General features: G+C 37.9%; 1 protein-coding gene across 4 annotated transcripts in view; it reads left to right on the top strand.

The window, feature by feature from the left end:
- Positions 1 to 14,691, top strand: part of MINDY3 (MINDY lysine 48 deubiquitinase 3) — a 384,131-nt gene extending 369,440 nt beyond the window's left edge. For 3 of the 4 annotated variants that reach the window (XM_082845055.1, XM_082845054.1, XM_082845052.1), the window contains 4 exons: positions 4,881 to 4,953; positions 7,558 to 7,645; positions 10,183 to 10,254; positions 13,745 to 14,691. In XM_082845055.1, coding sequence (XP_082701181.1) covers positions 4,881 to 4,953; positions 7,558 to 7,645; positions 10,183 to 10,254; positions 13,745 to 13,894 — 383 coding nt within the window. In that variant the 3' untranslated portion in view covers positions 13,895 to 14,691. Of the gene's footprint in view, positions 1 to 4,880; positions 4,954 to 7,557; positions 7,646 to 10,182; positions 10,255 to 10,730; positions 10,756 to 13,744 lie in introns of all 4 variants that reach the window. The other variant, XM_082845053.1, reaches the window with a different exon arrangement.
- Positions 14,692 to 14,938: the final 247 nt, after the last annotated feature.

Raw genomic sequence — 14,938 nt, 5'->3', positions numbered from 1 at the left:
GAGGACCTGTCTAAAAATAGTAATAATCATGGTGGCTGGCCTTTGCATGAAACATCACAGTTTATAAAGCAGTTTACCTGCGTGGTCTCATTAAAACCTTACCATAAACCTAGGAGATAAGCAGGGATGACCAGCACCATTTTGTTCTTGAGAAAAACCAACCTTGTGAGGGTTTAGTTCACGTCTTCAGAGCTGCATGCCTAGTTGTGAGAACTGAGACCAGATTCGAGGTGTTCTTCCGGAAGGTCAAGCAATCTTTCCCCCTCTCTCCACTACCAGTACCTTTTTAAAAGGCTGAGGTCATAAGAGCTGTGTTTTAACCTCTTTGTCTACTTTTAACTATTTTTAATTTATTGGAATAAGGATATGATATTGACTGTCATTCCCACTGAGCAGTTAGTCTCTACTTCAGAGTCTTTAGGATCTAAGGAGCTCAATCATTATTTTGACGCCAAGCGTACATATAAAATAAGTTCAAAAATGTATTTTTAGCTGTTGGTTTCTCCTTTGTGATACTTCCAGAATTTTAATTTCAAGCAGGACCTTGACATACCATCTCTAATTACATGGCCCCTTTAATGAAGAATCCCAAATTCAGAAATGGAAATGAACACGTGTGTGTGTGCTCAGAACCTAAAGAGAATCAGGTACTGGTCCTATATAAAGTGTTACATATGGGCTTTAGAGAAAGTCCATAGTTTTGTTTCCTGGGGATTTGGGTTGGGGGGTGGCGTTGTTTTTACGTTTTGTTTCGTTTCATTTTGTTTTTTACATCTCTTTTGTGGGGGAAAGTTTGGATATTTGGTTTGTATTCAGATACATATTTTATAGTAATTTTTAAAAACAAAAGAGTAGGGACAGAGGTAAATTGATCAATGTGATCAAAGATACTGGACAAGAGAGGAATTTTGGAATGCCTCCAGGTATCAGAAAATGGCTTTCTAAAATGCTAAAAGCATTCCAGTGGGTATCAGACAACCTGGATTTAAATCCCACCTCTGTAAACTCAGCTGTGTGATTGATGTTGGGCAAGTTCCTTAACCTCAGTTTCCTCAGCTCTAAGATGGCCTTTGTATCTACTTTAACATCATTATTCAGGTACTCAATAAGTTGACCATACTGTTGTTTAAAAAAGAAACAAATCCAAAACTGTGTAGCATAGAGCTTATTCAGTAATCTCCAAAGAACTGAATTCTACACAGATAGTATTTGAAATTTTTAGCATCACCCGTAATGGGGTTTGTTTTGTTTTCTTCTCTCTCTCTCCCTCTTATTCTTTCTTCACCCCGCCCCGTTGTAGACTTCATCAACCCTGTTTGGACAAGGGATATATATTTTAATTTTAAAGAGCCCTTGTATTCTTTGTAGGTTGCTAAAATATATTGATAGCATCTTTTGTCTGAATGATTTCAGTGTGGTACTTTTTTTCATCTTTAAGAATAATTTTACTTGTTGTAGATAGTTTAGTATTCACCCATCCTTAGACATTATCTAGAAGTTGCCTTTTGTTTAATTCTGTCTTTTCTCTTCCTTTTAAATCACGTTGTCTTCTCTCTACCTTTGCATCCCTTCCGTCACTTCCATTCACCTTGCTGTACCATTCTCATCACTGTTTCCTGCTGCCCCAGCCATAGTTTTTTCTTTATCCTGTGCACCTTGTTTAGTTTGGTTTGCAACTTTCCCATCACATAATTGAAGTGGTTCTGCAGGACAGGCCGTAAAGCAGCTACTCATTTCTTGGTAAACTTCCTAGGTACAATTCACAGAGCTGTTTTTGGTTGAACCATGGTGCCTGAACAGAGCAGTTTGTTTAAATCTGAAGTTAGGATTAGCTTGAATAATTGAATGTAACAAATGTTATTGAGCAGCTACTTGTGTTAAGCACCGTGCTCGGCCCCGGGGTCATGGCATCCCTGCTGTCCATGGCCTCTGTTTACGGGGCCAGAGGCGCGAAGCAGCTGGGAGACACAAGCCACGAGACCAGGGCAAGCGCGACTACGAAAATGCCCTAACCGTGCCTCTGGGCAAAAGCCACATACTTTTTTTCACTAAGAGTTCTATTAAATTGTAGGGATACGTTATTAAAGCGTCAATAATAATAGCTAGGTAAAGTGTGATACAACATTGAGTAAAAGTAAAATAATTTGTTAATTTTTTACTAAAACCAGCAGCACGTAAACTCTCAACTTGATCTTGATTGTCTCCTCTGTTCCTAAGAAACTGTACTCTTTCTCACCTACAGGGGTTTGAAAACGTTAACGGTCCCCAGTGCTGGGTCCCCATCTCCTCTCACGCTGTTTCTTGTCCCGCTGTGGCTTCCCGACACCTGATCTCTCCTGCAGCTCCCCCTTCAGCTGGTGCCTCTGCTAGGAGGCCTGCCAAGCTCCCCACCGTCTTTCCAAATGGGAATCACGATGGGGTCCTTCCTTCTCCTTCGAGGCCAGCTCGACTTCTTCACCCTTCTGAACTGGTCCTCCTACCCAGCAGATTGCTAACTCACTTCACCGTTGTGCCCCTACCCAGCGCTGCTCTGCGCAGAGTTCCTCTTCCCGAGCTCTAGGAGCTGGGCGCTTCTTGCCGTCTGTTTACTGGGTTTTAAAGAAACAAAAAAACCCCTCTTTTTTAAATTTATAAACGAACAGCTTTTTTCCTCCTTTTCAAATGTCTTAAACACAATTTAACTGTACGTGAATGTTGGCACCGTAGCTGCGTACCGTCACAACCGCGGGCACTGCCCCCTTGCCCTCCCCGCCCATCCTCCCCATTCTTCTGAGCTTGAAAGCCTGTACAAGGCCATTTTATATTCATGTGGTTAAATTACCGATGCATTTAAGTTCTGCTTTTTCCTTTGGTGCTTCTTAGGTCGGCTTGAGCGATCAGCAAATTGTACGCTCAGATTTCCTCTGCTGTTGGTATTGAGGTCTTATCATTGTGTCTCTGTTTCCATATTCTCTGAGGAACCAGCTGACTAAATACTAGATGGAGTGAGTTTCGATCTGCTTAGACTTAAGGCTGCTTTTTCTAAAGAATCTGTCTTGACAGGTATGATTATTAAAGAATAAAGTAATTTCAAAATTAGTGTTTTAAAATGTAATTCCAAATCTCCTCTTCTAATCTTGGGTGTATTAAAAGTCTTTGAGGTATTGAAAAAAATGATTCTGCAGCCTCCAGTTATAAAATACTGTATGTACAAAAACTAGAGTCACTGGCTTGGTGTAGTCATTGCTGTACTCCAGAAAGTCCGTGTTTACACGTTGTAAATCTCTTAGGCCCCTTAAAAATGTGTTGGAATGTTTAAGCTTGAGGTTAATCACGTTTGAGTTAAGGAGGTCATTGTGTTGTTTTCCTAGTTGTTGTTTGTGTCCGTATACAGCCCATTAGCCCTTTCTGGGGATGAGAGCTGAGTCTTGGGTTACAGTAAGAAGAGATATAAGGCTGCCTGCCATTCAGTGCTTCAGAAGAATATTGTAATACACACTGCTTCTGTCAAGTGGATATACATGACAGCCCGTAAACATGGAAACCTATCCGGATAACTGTTGCTGGCCGCCAGTAGCCACATAAAGCCTGTTTTACATTCGGAAATGCTAAGCTTTTAGCTGTGACCTAACTAAGCAAAAGGAGTAATTTTCTGCCTTTCAGACTCATCAGCTGAGGCTTCAAAGCTTGAATGCTTTTCACAGGTGCCTTCAAGCAAGTTTTTTTATTCTCTATACCTTCAGTTATTGGTAACCTGACAAACTGGAATTATTCTAAATGTTCACTTTCTAAAATTATATTTAGGATAATTTTTAATTATCCTAAATGATTCTTAGCCTTTTAGTCAAAGCCAATCTGTCTTCACATGGGTAAGCATGTGCTTATGAGGTTTAAGAAAAGACTTTAAAAAATATCTTAACTTCTTTATTTCCTTGCTGATAGCGTACACACTGTGTGCAGAAAGAGCAACTCCACTTTATTCTATAGTTTGATTGTAGAAGCAGGGCTTTTGGGCATCTTGTCCTCCAGGACAAGGTTGTTTTTGTTTTTTTCCCTTAATTATCCTAATCCCTGAAAAGGTTATTGTGTTGGAAGTTGGTTTAAAGCTGAGACAGTCTTCAGGAAAGAATAAATGGGTAGAGGAATTGTACATTTAAGGGAATTGTACATTTAAGGGAATCAAGTTGCTTGTTTATAAGTACTGTGGTTTCAAACTGCCCCTACAAGCTTTTTGTGTGTATCACGTCCTATTGCATCATCTGAGTTTGGGCCATTTACCAATGCTATTTCCTCATCGAGCCCAAGAAAAGGAACATTTTCCATAAACTACTCTGCATCAACATTTGATTCTACTCTGCGTTCCAACTTTGAATTTTTTTCGCTATTAAATCTATGGCTTTTATTTAAATCAGGTCTGTTGATTTAAGTCAAGAGATATCTTTTCTTGATCGTATATTGTCAGAGATCTAAATAACAGTGGTTCATGAACATTCTTGCAAGAAGCTAAAATAACACTGCGACAAAAAGAATTTACTGGTAAAGATTTATTTTAATTGGATAACTGCTAAAAACTTAAGTAGGAAAAAACTTGTCTCATTTAAATTTGTAAGCCTGTTTAAGAAGTAATTTGGCTTTCAGGTTTCCTTGGAGTTCTCAGGGAGAAGTCATGTGGTTCATTTTTGTATTAGAAAACTAACCTTGAAAATAAATCTTTACCTATGTGCCCAAGAAGACTAAGAGAGTACCTAATAATAATATTGTGCCCAAAGTAAACTTAATATGCTGTTTCTTAATTCTTTGTATCCCTCTTATGTGATTCTTCACTGGAGTCTGGCTGAGCAGCAATAATAGCATTTCTTGAAGTAAACTTAATCCAAATTGCTTCTATAATTCTTTTCCAGATAATGGATTCATACCTGATTCACTCCTAGAAGATGTGATGAAAGCATTGGACCTTGTTTCAGATCCTGAATAGTAAGCTACACACGAAGTATTACTTAACCAACTCTGGATTCTGTTAAATGTAAAACGTTATACACACATTATTGCCTTTTTAAAAAAATCTAAGCCTTTATGCATATATGAAGCATAGCACTTGATATTAAGCAACGATTTAGGAAGCAGTCAGACCAATCGGTATTATAGCAGAGACTTGACTTACTTAAAGTGAGCTTCCTTTTCCACTCTGCACTTATGGTCTAGTTTTTTAAAAAGGGTCCTAAAAATGTAAATGCCTTTTTCCTTATTTTTCTCACTGTGAAACTTCTTCCATATTTTGAAATTTTGTGCATGTCTTTAGCACCCTCAGCAAAAGTAGTGACAGGTATGTAGAATGTCTGTATTGCTAGTCGTCCCGCTTAAATAACCAGCAGGCCTTTGACATTCAGTCTTAAAGACCCTGAACATTCTAAATGATCTGAAACCTTTGCAAGTGGCCCCAGTATGTTACAGAATATAATTTTCAGTATTGCCTAACATTAATATCAGTCGTTGTCTTCGTTAATAATGTACATTATTACATCTGTAACTTCTTCCATAAATTTGGGATCTTTATTATCCATGGGAAAAGCTCTCTCTGGTTAAGTGGATAGATCTTTTGATCAAATATGGTAATCAAATATATAATATATTAATCAAATATAGGTGATTTAAAAATCACATTTGATCTACACTATGTTTTCCTTTTTCTGCACAGTTGTCTTTTGTTTTTTCCCCCTTCTGAAAATGTATCTGACAGTGAACAAACTTTAGCTTACAAACATTTAAGGAAAGGATTCAGCAAAAGTAGCATAAAACATATTGGTACACAGTTTTTAGAACTTGATCCTGTTCTGCTTTTAAATAGTTAGGGTGTACTTTCTTCAAAAGTATGAAATACATATAAACATTTGCAGACTAATCACATCTGAATTAATATGTCTCAATGTCAGTACCTAGCGCTGTGATGTTACCCTTACTTAGACATAATTGTTGATTCCAGCGTAAAGAGGAGAAATTCAGAGACAGTTGAACTAGTCCAATAAATGAGATAATAGTAACTACTGTACTTCTTAACTGATTTCCAAGTGGAGACCTTGTTTACATTGCTCTAATATGCAAAAGGGAATTGAACTGAGGTAATTTTGGTTACTAACAATTCTTAAGATGGGAAGGAGGAAAAAGGCAAAGTTGGTTTTTTGTTTCAGATTCTTACGTAGATGCCTGTACGTCATCTACTTAATTTTCCTTGTTCCATCAGAATACATAACATACCCTGAATTTTAAAGTTAGCACAGTAGAGTCAAATTGTTTTTCTAGAAGTAGCTGAAAGACTGCACTGAGTTATTTATTCGGTCCTTTGGTCTAGTCACGTTTATAATATGTGATGGCCCATTAACAGGGCCTTATTATCAAGGACTAGTAAATTATATTAAATATAATATGACCTTGCCTTTCTCTGTTTCATGTCATAACCTCCTGGCGTTACTCAGACCCATTAAAGTGTCATATCCTTTGCACGTTGTACAGTTGACCCTTGAACAACACAGGGGTCGGGGCGCTGAGCCCCGCACAGATGAAAATCCGCGTGTAACTTTTGACTCCCCCAGAGCTTAACTCCTAATAGCCCACTGTTAACGGGAGACCTTACCAGTAACACAAACAGTCTGTTAACACATATTTTGTATGTTATATATATTATATTACTGTATTCTTAAAGTAAGCTAAAGAAAAGAAAATGTTATTAGGAAAATCATAAGGAAGAGAATTTATTTATGGTACATGTATGTATTTATTGAAAAAAAAATCCACATATACGTGGACCTGTGCAGTTCAAACCCATGTTATTCAAGGGTCAACTGTATAATAAGTTGTATTTAACCTGACATTTATAGTTTGAAAGATAACATGGAGAATGAAAATTTTCTGCAAAGACCATTTTCATTTTTAAAACTCTCTTCAAACTGCAGTCCACTTTTCTCCGCCTTCTTTCTAGTTACACATAATACCTGTCAGCAGCCTCGGCTACACCTGATCGTTACACCTGTACTTCAGCTCTTTGAGAATTATCTTACCTTTTTTAACCTTCAGTTTACACTGTAAGAATTTTAAGCCTCCACCTCATTTGGTTCTTGAAAGTAAGCTTTTTCGGAGATGTTTCTGTTTATCTGATGTACCACTGCTTTTGATGCTGTTTCTTTTTCTCTTTGGGCTTAAAAAAAAAAGTTTATTTTAAGTTAAATGCCTCTTTTGATAGTTAAATTCAGGCATAGCCATGAAGCAAAGAGAATGTGCCTCTGGGAGGTTAAAAGCCTGTTTTCACAAGCCTGGGTTTTTAAGTTACTTTACCTAATAAGGAACAATATTCCAAAGTCATCATCATAATTTAAATTCTAAATAGTAACAGATTACTCTGGTTTAAAAATAACCAAGTTTTGGCAAATTAGATGTCATCCTGTGTATTTGTCCTTAAGGGTTTAAAAAGCACAGCTGTCAGGATTTTTGGCAGTCAGATGTGTTATAGTAATTTAATCATGGAAGAAGAAAAATAAGCTTTTTTCCCATTGGTATCCACTGTTTTTCTTTTTTCTCTCCCCATAGTATAAATCTCATGAAGAATAAATTAGATCCAGAAGGATTAGGAATCATATTATTGGGTCCATTTCTTCAAGAATTTTTTCCTGATCAGGTAACATAGCTGAAGAAATATATTTATTGTTTTGTTCTGTTGGGAGGATCATATTATGATTGTTTCAGCATTTTTTCTACTAGTTAAAAATGTTCTCACATGCAGATATTAGACTAATAAAGCACTATTATCATGTAAATACTTTCCCAACAGAGAGGATAGAAGAGTTGTGTGTTCCAATACAGCAACACAAAACTTTGGGGGACGGGGTTGGTGGAAGAGAGTATATACACCAATATAGACACATTGATATTGTTTTTCTAAAGGAAGATTCAAATTCAGAAGTTTGTGGAGTAAAAAGAGAAAGATTCTCTTAACCCACTCCCACCCCTGTTTTCCTTCTCTCGGGTAACTGTTGTTAATTGATTGGTATGTATCGTTTTAGAACTTTCTAAATACTAGCAAAGAAGGTAAAGGAGCCTGCATGTAGTGCGAACTGCTACCAGTGTAAGTTCGAGGAGAATTTTAGTTGAGTAAAAGGAAAGCCTTTTTTACTGGAGTGGAGCTGTGCTGCTTCATGCTGGGACATGCCTTCCACTGGCTGTGAAGGAGCTGAGTTGAAAGGCTCTATCTATGCCCGTCTCAGCATGCTCAGGTTGCGTCTGTGTCATCGGCTAATTCCGCAGCCCACACCTGGCTTGTCTTCCTATCTGAGTGCAGGGTTTCACCACCCACCCAGAGTATTCAGCCAGGTGTATTGTGATCACTTCATCAGCTACCAGCATGGTTTACGGTAAGACTAGCAGGCGCAGCTACCACTTATTGAGCATGTACTATGCACCCAGGCACCGTGTGCCCTACAAATTAGGTATTATTTTCCCCCCATTTTTGTCAATGAGGAAACAGAGGATTAGAGAACTTAAGAAAATGGTTTAACGTCATACTGCTAGCATGAGGCCAATTCAGGATCCAGTGTAGGTTATCCAAGCAAAGAGCCAAAGTACTTTAACCACTGTTTTACACTACCTTTCGTTGCTATTTATTTTATATCAGTTGTTAGTTACTAGAACTGGAGATATGTAAACTGTATTCAATTGTAGTAAAATATTTATTTTGTAGGTTAAAGTATATTAACTAACTCTGAAAATCAACAGCCAAATTATCTAAGCGACTAACTGCACTGACTCATGTATACAATTAAGATGATTAATAAATTCTAGAGTTTTCTGTTTTGTAAAGCATTTGAAGGGGATACAAAAAAATTATGAGAGCTTAGATTTTAGACATGAAAAGTTGAAAACAGTTAAAAATGTGAACAGTCTTTCAAAATAACAGCTGAAGAGATAATGCAAAGTAGTCTATGATTCACAAATTAATTGAGACGATTGTTAGAAAGACCCCAAAGTAATAAGGAACCCAAACAGTGTATTCAAGGCAAACTTTACAAAGTAAGATTTGAACCAGACCTTGAAAAATGAGAAAAGACTTTAAAAAATCACAAATGTGCAAGGAGCCAACAACCAAAGTTCTCTTCATGGGAAGATGAGGAATATGCTTGTCTCAAAGAGAATTCAGGAAGGTGAGTGGTTGGAGATAAGACTGGAAGGGTAGGTTAGGTCCTGTAGTTCAGGCTTCTTGGGTGCAAATCCCAGCCTGAACTGCCTGACGTGGGCCAGAAAGATAGGAATTGGGAGGAGTAGCTCAGAGCAACGGGAGAACAGAGGAAGCAGCGCCTGGAAGGTGGTGCCGGGAGCCTCTGGGGCTGGAAGGAGTCTCATCCCTTCTCGTTGGAAAGGAGCTCCTTCTCTTGCTACCAACTGGAAAAAATTCCAAGGAGGGACACTGGACCAACTTTTGTCACAATCAGATATGACCAGGAAGATCCTTAAGGGGGATGGGCACCTGCAGGGGCCCGACCGTTAACGGCCTTCAAGGCTACGTTTAGGGAGGTGAACTTGAGCTTTAGCGAACTGAGAACCAAAGAACAGTGGGAATGACATGATCACTTTCTCTGGAAGTTAGTATAATGATTTATTCAGTTTCCTTTCTCTATTGAATGTTGTTTAAATCTCTCAGCACTATGTTTCCTTTTCACAGTTGAGGTTCACAATATTCAGAAGATATTTGTGGGGATGGAAACCCCCAATTTGGTACTATGGACCGAATTGGAAGTATTGGTGCATATGTTTGGAATCTGAGTGAAAGTGGTATCACTGCCTTTCTCTATTTATTGAGAGGAACAAATTATAAGCAGAAAAAAAGCAGAGATACATTTTAGGAAATTTTTTTGCATTTTAGAACTGTGTCCTTTTTAAAAAAAATTACAGTAATACATGCACTTATTTAAAAATATAAACTGTAGAAGAGCTTATAATAAAAATCAGCACTCCCCCAATTTCCAGTCTCTTCCCCAGAAGCAAATTTCAGCTTTTAGATTTTATGGTAGTTAACTGCATAAGTCTAAGTGTCTTGCTTTGTCAGATGATTCCGTAATCAAAGGAGGTGGAATTAAGAAACTTCCATTTTAATTTCAATTGCTAATTAGAAATTGCCTGATAGAAAGATTTAAAGTTTTAATTGTTCTTTGTTTATAACAGGGTTCCAGTGGTCCAGAGTCTTTTACTGTCTACCACTACAACGGACTGAAGCAATCAAATTACAATGAAAAGGTATGATAACTCACGTTGTAATTTGTCTTCACCTGGCTTGATAAAATATAGGAGTATATAACAGTGTTTGATTCCCAAAAACTTGCCACCTAAGGAAGGAGATTATTCTAGGAGTCTCTTCACCATCAGGGCATATTTTAGACCTGGACTCAGTGAGATCTTCATTGGAATGTTGGAGCAGTAGTTTCACTGGGACAAGATAACTCCATCTACCTACATGTTGTTACCCTTGGGTGTTGTAGATATTACTAAATCAAGTTTAGTGTGCTGAACGTTACTGATCTGTTTAAATGGAGAAAGAAGGGGTAAGAGTGAGATTTTTGATTTAGAAAAATATTTTAAAGGATTTAAATTAACATCCATAACACCTAGCATTTATTGAGCATTTACCTGGAATTGGCTTAAGCACTTTGTTTTATCTGAAGTTTAACACCATCCCATGAAGTAAGTATTGCCTGTATATCCCCCTTTTACAGTGGAGGAAACTGCCGCATGGGAGAGGTAAGCAGCTTGCCGCCGTCAGGCAGCCGGGAAACGGCGGAGCTGCGACGGGAGCCGAGGGCGTCCCCCTTAGAGCCCGCGGCTCACCCGCTGAGCTTTGCCTACACCTAAGCTATAGCTCCTGTGTTTGCATTTATGCCAGTAACAGTCACAGTAGCTATAGCTAATACTAGAAGGTGTAAAGCCTAACGTGCCTTTTGTGTGTGTGGGAATACAGAAGTTATTCCTTCATTTTACTATAACTTTTAAATCTCAGAAACCAAACCAAAAAACAAAGTATTTATACAAATAAAATGATAAGCTATAAAACTGTACTAAGGGAGTAAAGGAAGACTTGAACAAATGATGACAGAAAGGGTGATAATTGAGCACGCTGTGTTTCAGAGAGCAGGGCAATTCCCGGCAGCGTCAACAGACTCACCCCTCACAGTTGGGAGCTCCCACTGGCTTTTGAGTTGGAAGGTGCCATAGAGACAGTTGGTGCTGAACCGCTGTTTACTTCCCTCACGAATGGCCTCCGGTGTCTTGAAATACTGTGGCAGGGGGTGTCTTCTTCCAGTGCCAGCAACTGGCCCCATTGTCCTGAAGCAAGTGGTTCCACTTTTAATACCTTAAACGATTAACCTCTGTACTAGAGTATAATTGCTCTACAATGGTGTGTCAGTTTCTGCTTTATAACAAAGTGAATCAGCTATACACATGCATGTATCCCCATATCTCCTGCCTCTTGCGTCTCCCTCCCACCCTCGCTATCCCACCCCTCTAGGTGGTCACAAAGCACTGAGCTGATCTCCCTGTGCGGCTGCTTCCCACTAGCTGTTTTACATTTGGTGGCTAACATGCCTTTTTAATTTGAAATACCCGTGCTGGTTTCAGATGTATCTAAATGAGGATGGCTAGAGAAAATAGATCATCATGTATATTAGATGCATAATTTCAGTTAGAGCAAATCTAAACCTGTGACTAAAATTTATTTTCATAACAATATAAATTAGAACTTTTATTACATTAGGTTTGAAGATCTTTTTCATAGTAAAATGATTGACTGATATCTATAGCAAAATATAAATTGTCAGTAAGCCAGCTTGTATGCTCTGTTCTAATGTGTGTAAATGAGTGCTTCCTCTAGAGTTTGAAGTTTTATGAAGTTTTATGTAAGTTTTTTTGAAGTTTTATTTGAACTTTTATGAAGTTTTTTGAAGTTCTGTGTTCCGTCATAGAAGGAACTTTATAGTCACTACTTAGTTCCTTGCCTATACAATCCCTGGAGGGTAGGTCAGTCAAATATTATCCATATTTTACAGATGAGGCCTCTGAGACAGGGAGATTAAGTGACTCACCCAGGGTCACACAGCAAGTCATGGGCAGAGCAGGGATTGGAACTGAGTTCCTGATTCCCAATCGTGTCCTTGGTCTGCTTGACCACGCTACCTGTATGTAGTAAGTTTTCAAGTCGTGCTCATGACAAGCGTCTGACATACTAACAAAGAGGTCAGAAATCAAAGATGAACTATTAACATGACAGTAGTATGTAAGCACTCTTAACACGAAGCATGTATGCCATTAAGTTGCAGAGGTATGCCATAAAGTTACTCAGGAGCTAGAAATCTGGTAGACCGCAGAGTAAGGTACTACTAAAAATAGCTGAGGAAACAGACAACAGAAGGCTGGCCAAGCGGAAGGGAATGTGACCCACCAGGGGGCACAGGCCAGGGAGGCCACACAGGTAGGTCGGGGTACTCCACCCAAGCAGGTCTGCTCTAACACCATGAGCAAGGGATTTTCAGAGAAAAGTTTTGCTTTGGAGAGCTGAAAAGCATGACTTAACAGTTCTAATAGTAAATTTATTCCATCAAAACTAGAAAGTACTACAGCAACCAAAGTACAGATGCAAAAAAGTAAAAGTATTTGTTTCACATTAAAGTATGTCTTTAGAGCCTCCTAAAAAGAGATTTATGAAACCAAATTATCTGGCCTAGTAATAGAAAATATTCCCATATTTAATGTATTTTAAGGAGACTCCAACTTAAGGCTAATCAATCAGGTTGTTGTTTCTCTTGGCTCCTTGGTCAAATAGTTTATAGCTTTTATCTTGGAAGAACGTAATTACAATCGTGTATCAGCCACTGAGTGTAAAAATCATTACACATACTTTGGAAGAGGGTAGTCGTCTGTATCTGTTCCTTTTAAATTATGCAGTTAGAATTTCTCTTGGTACAAAGCGAAATTCATGACTGAATGCTTTAATGTATACGGTGGGCGCTTATAATGAGGTAGGGCTTTAGCTAGTATGTTACTTCACAAATGACTTCTAGAAGTTGTTTAAAGAAATCAGAATTAAACTTTTCTGATATCTATCCACCTGCCAGTGTATCTTTTTAATAGTCACTGCCATTACATATAGAGATTTTTGTTTCTGACCTGACGTCCTTTAATTTTTTTTCTCCATGATTTTTCATGCAGAACAAAGTATATTCATGAATAGTATTTCAGAAGTATTTAGTACAATAATAGAAAATTTCATTGACAAACATCCAGTTTGCTTGCAGCTCTGGAAATTCAACATTTAGGTTGAAAGAAGAAAATAAGTCCTTCTCAGAATATATAGCTGAGTGCCTCCATATTAAAGCAATAGGAACTAAGTAAATGTTATATAAAGAAAATATATTACTGGAAGCATGATTTTTCTTTTATCAGAAATAGTATGTTCTCGGGATTTGCATACACTTCTTATAAATCATGATCTTACAATCTAAATTCAGCTAGTAGTTAAAATTGTTTCACCATCTCATTTCCAGATTTATTTTCACATTAGTCAGGAAGCAGATATTCTAGCTTATAATTCCTATCAGAATAAAACTAGATGTAAAGTTCCATATGAAACAGTACACAGTGCCCTGTCTGTAGCCTATGAAAAGCTCTGGATCCCTCACAAGACTTCGCTAAGGATATTGATTGATTGACCTTGTGGCTTTATTTTGTTCAACAGGTAATGTATGTGGAAGGAACCGCAGTTGTTATGGGTTTTGAAGATCCCATGCTACAGACAGATGACACGCCTATTAAACGCTGTCTCCAAACCAAATGGCCATACATTGAATTACTCTGGACCACAGATCGGTCTCCTTCACTAAACTGATTTGCCGAAGTATTTATAAGGAAGATTGTAATAGCAGATGTTGAAAGAGGGATGAAAGACTGGCGATTGGCTCAATTAAGCTATACACTGGTATCATTGATGAACTGTAAATAACAATTGAAAACACATTTTCAGTGTTTAAGATATGTTTAAATTATTTGTTTTAAAGCTTTAAGTTAAAGGTTACCCTATTTAAACTCTTTATGTGAAATTTACTAGCAAAACTAAGCTGTAATCAAAGTTTATCACTGTTGCAGTCAGATAATTCGGTCATTTATCAAGCATCGTATTATAACATTTTTATATTGAGTATCAAAGTTACTATTTATAAACTTCTACTTTGGGGTTTTATTTCATTCAGGCACAGTTTATTGTTTAAATGATTCTGGCATGCAATATATCAGCCTCCACACTGAAATGCAAAAGAGTTTATCTTTGTTATTTTCTAAAATCTGGTTTCCATTAGAAACATTGATTGATAAATAACAAATTGTCAACCTGGACCTTTGACAATTGGCTTAGCTCTGGCATGTTTATAAAAAGTAGAAGCTATAAGGGAACATTACCATTTATTCACAGACATATAGAGGAAAGAGACTCCGATAGTCTTAAGACTGTCAGCTTTCACTGTATTGCCAAATACACTTCTCCAAATTTGTCCTAACAGCCCCGTAAGCCAGCTTTCTCGTATATTTTAAATGTGATAAATGCATGAGGACATCTGTTACTACATTAGTATGCTGCATCATTTATTATGGTCCAGTGGATGGCCTAAATAAACACTTTCTTTCCTTCAACTATATCCTTGATTTTTCACATTCATGGCTCAAAATAAATGATTCTGCCCAGTGACCCTGAGAGCACAGCATAGAACAGACGCCTGCCGGATGCACACGACCCCTCGACAGGGACACCAAACCTTATGCTTTCCTAGGACTTCTGTAACTCAGACAGCCAGGAGCACCAGAACCTGACGGGCAGCTGTCTGCATCAGTGGACAAAGTTGCAGAAGCCCCATCCTGTTCACTGAGAGAGATTTACTAT

Source organism: Leucopleurus acutus, assembly GCF_964270905.1.
Source record: "Leucopleurus acutus genome assembly, chromosome: 1".
NCBI classification, from domain to species: domain Eukaryota; kingdom Metazoa; phylum Chordata; class Mammalia; order Artiodactyla; family Delphinidae; genus Leucopleurus; species Leucopleurus acutus.
This window is presented reverse-complemented; position numbering and strand designations above follow the sequence as displayed.